The sequence below is a fragment of the Magallana gigas genome, chromosome 8, assembly GCF_963853765.1.
Source record: "Magallana gigas chromosome 8, xbMagGiga1.1, whole genome shotgun sequence".
In the NCBI taxonomy this organism is placed as follows: Eukaryota; Metazoa; Mollusca; class Bivalvia; order Ostreida; family Ostreidae; genus Magallana; species Magallana gigas.
In genome coordinates this window covers 27,335,909-27,343,143 of record NC_088860.1, presented here as the reverse complement: position 1 = coordinate 27,343,143, position 7,235 = coordinate 27,335,909, and the positions used below count along the sequence as shown (strand labels likewise).

Genomic DNA, 7,235 nt, shown 5'->3' with positions numbered 1-7,235 from the left:
GTTTCATGGAACTTGGTATGTTGAGTTTGATTTGATTCAATTAGATGATCAGAAAGCCGACACACAATTAAAGATTTCATCAAAGTTGTGGACCAGACATATGTTGTTTTATATCAACACAATACACGGTGATTAAATATATATTATCTTTACTGACTTTCCTCTCATTACAAAAGCGGTAGGATAATGGTATTGCAGACAAACAACAAACATCAGAAGGCTGAAATTTTAATGCTTCAAATGATTCTTAAAAGTGCATGTCCATAATCCCCCTCCCACTTATAAATCCGCCCGTGGGGAAAATAACATTCTGCGGAGCGGATCGTAGGGATGTCCACCCACATATTTCAAATTGATTAGCTTAAAAATTCAGAAATGATTTCTAGAAAAACACTTATCTTCTTCCGATGGTGACGCCAAAATGAAGATAATTTTTTGTTTACAATAAAATAAATGATTTTTAGGCATGTCACTGGGTTCTGCCCCGCGGGGCTCTTATCTGTGCGAGCTTATGAGTCAGCCATTCGCTGAGTTAACCATGCATATTCTCTATTCCTGCTAACATACACTTGAAAACGAAACGGATGTGAGGAGTTGGATGAAATATACGGCAAACATCATACATCATATACGTATTATCTACATCGATCTTGTCTCCGTGTGTTGCTATCAATAAATTCTGCTGATTTGTTTTCGATGTCCTTCAAATCTATAAAAAAAAAAAACTAGGGTGCAAATATAAACATATGTATCTTGCTTTAAATTTATAGTTGAGATCCATCACTGAAGTACTGTTCTTCTTAGTTGGATCCGCGCCCGTGGATCCCCTCTACTGTATACTACCCCCTATCAATGATAAGAACCCCGGCTTATCGCATTGCTTTCATTGGCTCTCCTACTTCAACAGTTTAAAAATCCCCTGTCTCCTCACATCACCAGTCGACGTCTGCTCATCTCGCCGTCTCCCCGCAGTCCTAGCGTGTGCGGTTCAGTGTCTTATTTTTTGTACTCGCCTGCTTGCTGTGTGTCTGTCCGTGAGAATGTCGAAGCCCGAACTTCCCCGCGGGTACCTGGGCGCCCAACCCAAGTTCTCTGAGTTCAAACTGAGTACGCTCAGCCACAATGAGCCCGAAATTACCACCGACTCAAACGAGGTAGGTTTTCCATTTGTCAAATTATCATAATTCATATTCATGTTAGTTTTATTTCACAATATCTGAGAAATTTATTTGTGTTAAAATTAAGTTACTTGAAAGTTCCTTGAATATAATACGTTGAATGCCATTTCAAATTTTCATTCTTTAGTTAAAAGTTCCATGCAAATTTACGATGAATTTATCCTATTCAAATTCGTCTCCGAAAATCTTTTACTTCAAAAGTTTTTTAAAAATTCGGAATTTTAAAAGAGGAGTTCATAGAGTCACAGGGAAAAAAGACTGAAATTTTTAATGGATTTGGGTGTGTCCATCTCACTGACTCCGCGTTATTTCGACAACAGATGGAGCCAATGAGGAGTTTATTGAAAAATCAATCGGCGATTTAAATCAAATCAATAAATGCACGGTGTTTGAGGGTGGACAGGTAAATTATCAGGTGACTCGGCAGGTCGCTAGAATGTAGCATCAGGAGAGAGAGAGAGAGAGAGAGAGAGAGAGAGAGAGAGAGAGAGAGAGAGAGAGAGAGAGAGAGAGAGAGGGAGACTTTACCGTGAATAAGTATCACTGAGATGTTGTGAGATAAACTTTGTTGGCGCGAGACTTCAGAGCTAGGTTCCCGCCATACATCTGATATTACGCTTATTATTATCAATCTATCTGGTGTTAACGTCTGAAACCCGTGTAAGACCCTCCTCTATCTTGCCCCACATTACAGACTTATGCAACAATCTCAGGGTTTTAATTAAAGGGTGCTTTTTTCGCACAGCGTATTCTTAAGGCATCAGCATGTTTCATCACGGAGAATGCTAATTACGAACTTCTTCGCTGAGTTCGCTCTTCTTTTTTTTTCCTTCCCTTTTTTTCGATGAGTTCGTTTACATTGAAACATAAGTGATTCAATAAAAACGATTTCATTTGCTCTGAGCTTTGAAGTTTTATTTATATACCGAGCGCTGCAGTGCTTAACTCGCCAAGAGTCGGCTGAAGGATAATTTCGGCGGAAGATTTCGAGGGGAATCAAGAGCATTCTTATAGTAAAGTTTTCCTGTGTACTGTCGGAATACACGGGGAAGATGTATAGCGCTGTAAGCTTGTTTGACAGATTTCTAATCTAGTGAATTACCTAGCGCCATTGTTAGCATTTTCTCTTCTCTGGCGCGCTAGCACATTTCATTTGGAAAAATGCGAAGGTGGATCTCTCTCAACTCAATTTTTAAATATTTTTTAGACATCTACATTTTGTCGTATTAATTTTAAATTCATCATCACTTCAAAAAAAAAAGGACATACCAAGTTTTATTTCCTAATCAAGCGAATGGTTTTAAAGACGATTTGAAACAACCAATGTACATGTATCAAATGATCTTCGATTCAATGATCAATGATTCCGCCCCTAGCTCCCAACCCCTTTCCCTTTTAAGTTCGTAATGTTAGATTTTAGATACATTCACACATTTTTAACACGTAATTGAACTTAGGTGTGCTAGCATATGTGGAAAACCTTGCCAATATTAGTTCAGAGAAGGAATTTTTCCGCATTTGATATGTGTCATGACTTACACAAGTTTTCGAGTACTTCGTGTCTGTAATAATAATTAGGTTTTCTCCTCTTGTTATCAAATAAATGCCAAGCTTGCTATTTACAATGGATTACTATTGCCCATTCAGATCAATGGCTCCATGTCAACGCCCCTTGTGATCGCCACTATAGGATGTGGGTAGGGAGTGTGCGAAGGTTATTAGGAGCGGATTCAAGATTTTTTTATCTTCACGGGGCATACATTCAGTTAACAGTTTGCGGGAAGTGGGAGTAGGTGTCAAATTATCAAATAATTTTTTTTTAATGCAGTTTTATTAAAAATGCTATTGTTATATAGTACAGTAAAGTGTAGTATAACAATCAATTTGAATGAATCATGTTTTCATAAAATTTGCAGCATTCCAATATGGGTATCTCAATAATAACATATAAACTGTAGCTAATTCCAAATAAACTGTTGAATTTTCATTTTATTTAATTTTAATTTCGTTCAGTTGGTAAAAATTTCTATTCTAAATTGGTTAAACTGCATATAAATGTGTTGCGATAAGAAAATACTGCACACCACGCTGATTTTTATGTAATGCTGTAACAATCACACCCTATATATAATCACAATTTGATTAGTTTTTGTCATTCATACTGATTATATATTATTAGTAATTTGTTAGTACATAATGAACAACAATCGACTGGAAGAAATACCCATTGGATGTAAATCTTGTCAAAAAATACCATAGATTACTAACATTCAACCTCCTTCAAAAGAACCCCAAAGCAAACAAACAAAACAGTACAAAACGTGGATCTATTTGTGGCATTTTATTCTGATAACGCTGAAACACTTTTTTGAAATTATTTATATGTTGTTTTTTTTTTTAAATTTATTATCAACAAATGTAAAAACAAAAAAAGGGGGGGGGGGGGGGAGGGGTAATAGCTAACTGGGTTTTGGCGTGTTCTAATAATGTAATGGTATATTAAGTACTATGAAACGAAGCAATGTCAGTCAGCACGCTCAAGGACAGGGGAAAAAACCTGTCTTATTTAAATATTAAAAAAAAACGTGAGATTTTCTATTTTGATAAGCAAAATAGCTCACCGACTGCTGGTTGTAAGTGATCGTCTGGGGTCCTACTAAATACAGGAAAGCAGCTATCTGATCCGATGAGATTCGCCTACGTGCAGAGAACCCTGGCGGTTGCAAACTTGGTTTAGATTTTCATTATTTGTCGATCTGGCCTTGCTTATTTTTTCAATTACTCGCTTTTTATTGTTGAAAGAAAAATGAGTATAGATAAATGAGTATGCCGGTATTTATCTGTGAATCTGTTCTATCATTATATCTACATGTAGGGCTGACACTTTTTTCGAATCACAGCAGAAACAAAAACTCTTCTTATTCGGTTAGGATATCAAATGAATCAGCTTGATCTTGATAAGAAATAATTAAGCACTAGAGCTTTTGTCTTAAAAAGAAGACCAACGAAGCAAACGCCATTCTTATAAATGCCGAAGTCAGGTGACCAAGAGCTCCCACCGGAAGTCAAGGGTTTACAACACAGAGTTATCAAGATTTAACTTCAACTATGACGTCGTTCTGTTGACAAAATCATGCAATAATAAATATCCCGACAAGAAGATCATGTTTTATATCCCAATATAATGTCTTAAAAATTAAGTTCAATGAGTCGTGAAATAAATTGGGCGAGCTTTGTAGTCCTATGGACTTAATTAGAGAACCTTCATCTACACACCTGTCTATGTCGATTTTAATTAATGCTACACATGATCTGCTCGCCAATTTGCCAGTAATAAAGACTAAGCACACTAAGACCCACAGTCTCTTTAGGCCATTTATGAAGGAGTGAGAATTAAGGGAAATGAAAACTCTTGAATTGGTCAGTGGCGGAGATAAACGAGCGCTTATCTTAATTAAAAGCTTGTTGATGTTTTGGCTAGGATAAAAACTGTTCCTGGTCAACACTCACAGTCGGATGATCGCTGATTCTTAATAGGTCTGATAACAAAACAGAACATTCAATTCCGTCACTATCTAAAATCCCAAATAGAGCGTCCATATTTTTAGGAAGCATTGATTTCTTTCTTATGTATAGTATCTATCATTTATGGTGTGATGAAAATGTCCATCACTTTACAATATCGAAAACAAATACATTATTAAAGTCTTTGATCTAGACATTGCTTCAAAGAACTCATCGCACTTGAATAAATACAAGTACATGGTTTCTGTATATTTTCTCTTTTAAGGTAGAGGTCAAATTCCGCATGGGTCAGCCGGTCAAGGTCACTGGAAACTTGATAGAGACCAGCACGACCAAGGACTACTCCAATCTACTCTTCACTCAGACCCAGGGGGACGTTGTCAGTTATATCATCCAGCTGCCTAACCCTGGCTTTTACAAGCTCCAAATTTACGCACTGCCCGTGAGCGATGATAGCAAGACACTTCCGGGGGTGTTCAACTACTTGATCAACTGTACCCGCGCCCCCAAACCCGTCCAGCCCTTCCCCAAACAGTACGCCCAATGGAAGGAAGGCTGCTATCTCTATGAGCCGCTGACCATCCCTAATGCAGACGGCACTGTCAATTTCAAAGCGGTGGTCCCTAAGGGTAAACAAGTCGCCGTCACTGTGAACGACACGTGGACTCAACTCAAAAATGCCGGAAGTGACGTATGGGAAGGCGCCGTTAAAATTGTAAAAAACTCTCGGGTTACCCTGAATGTTAACTACGGAGGAGATGAATCGAAGTATTCAACTCTTCTGGAGTACAACCTGTGAAGTTGTGAGGAATAAATATTTTAGAACATTTTAAAAATAGACTTCTTTCAAATTTTATATAGACGCTCTTGTGATTACTAGGAAGTTACTTAGATCAACATTTTTAAAAAAATTCTAGATTTTTACTAATATACATCGCTTACTTTTTTGGAGATTCTAGGGACTTGGTGTCAGGGTTTACTTGAAGCTTAATGACATGTTAAAAACCCTTATTTTATAGTCTTAGATCTAACACAGTTGTAATGTTTCTATGTTTATCGCTTTATGATTAACAAACACATAAACCCTGTGGCTTTACAACGCAATAAAACAAGATAAAGCCTTCATAATTTATGGATTTTTCTGTTTTGAATTCAGCTTCATAAATTGTTGTACTTTGACGTGGTGTTATAAGCATATATTTATGTCAAGACGATTATCGCAAAGGATGATGGGTAGTATCAAGGCAACAGTATCAGCCGCGACCGAATAAGAATCAGCATACGCACGAATGTTGAAAATAGATAAGGTAAATTATCTCTGGATGAAATGATTTGATATCGGGCACGCAGACAGAGGAATCAAAGGATTCAAAATTCAAAATAAAGTAAACTATGCTATAAGCAAAGCCATAAGCAGGCACGTAGCATCAGGGGGGGCCAGAGGGGGGGGGCTGCCCCCCCCCCCCCACTTTTTCTCGCAGCAACAAATCTTTTAAAATTTACATATAAAGAATTGAATTATCATGGAGTTGCCCCCCCCCCCCCCACTTTTTTGGGAGTATGTAAAAAATTGAGATGAAAATAAGGAAATGAGGAGTGAAATTGAAGTGATATACTACGCCAGCCCCCCCCCCCCCCCCCCAGGGTGAGGATTTTGAAGATTTTTGGAAACTTTAAATTTCCTTTTTTTTTTTTTTGCTTGTCAAGATTTCTTGGATTAGTCTGCCCCCCCCCCACTTTCAAAAACGATGCTACGTGCCTGATAAGGACAAATGGTTTTACTTTGCAGGATCCGTAATTCATTTTATTCGTATAACTAATTCGTAATAATATCATAAGTATTGTAGAGAAGTCGCAATATTCATAAACCAAAAGATATTGAACATTGTAAACAGAAGGGGAAGTAAATACAATTAGTATTGTAAACTTAAAAAAAATCAATCCATTTTACTTTCATCCTTCTTTATCACGTAAAGCTTTACATCCCGCCAGTGTATATATTGGCATAACGTAAAAATAAAATCGTTGATTTCGCTATATTCTTCTTCATACTAAACAAGTAGTACAGTCGTCAGTAGTACAACATTTGACAAGTTTGGGGTCTCATCGATATTTACTTTGATCAACACGTTTTTTTCTTCAAACAGTACATATTGTACATCGATCGTACTTGGACCCGATACTAAGTGTATTCGTTTATTATTTGTTCCCTGTATAAACTGAGAGGACTGCACAAACACGCCCCGTATATTGATCGGTCAAAACCTTCAGCAACCTAAGAAAAATCACGGACTGAAATAAATAATCATGATGATGTCAGACTCCAGTTCCCATAGAGGAAGATATGGCTGTTCCTTTTATCTAACGTAAAGATGTTTATAAAAATTATTAGTTAATATATAACTATGATTCTTTACGACATATTTATTAATTCATTAAAAGAAAGATGTAAAAATAAACAATAAAATACGCAGGTTATGTCTGCAATGTCGCTATCTTCCCATCCTGCATGAATCACCAAAGAAAGCATTT

At 37.0% G+C, this 7,235-nt stretch overlaps 1 protein-coding gene across 1 annotated transcript; it reads left to right on the top strand.

Annotated features, from left to right (window-relative positions):
* The first annotated feature begins 908 nt into the window (after positions 1-908).
* Positions 909-5,835, top strand: LOC105339949 (uncharacterized). Its single transcript, XM_066069121.1, has 2 exons — positions 909-1,158; positions 4,973-5,835. Exons 1-2 carry the CDS (start codon positions 1,041-1,043, stop codon positions 5,500-5,502), a joined length of 648 nt encoding a protein of 215 aa, XP_065925193.1. The 5' UTR covers positions 909-1,040; the 3' UTR covers positions 5,503-5,835.
* The last annotated feature ends 1,400 nt before the right edge of the window (positions 5,836-7,235 follow it).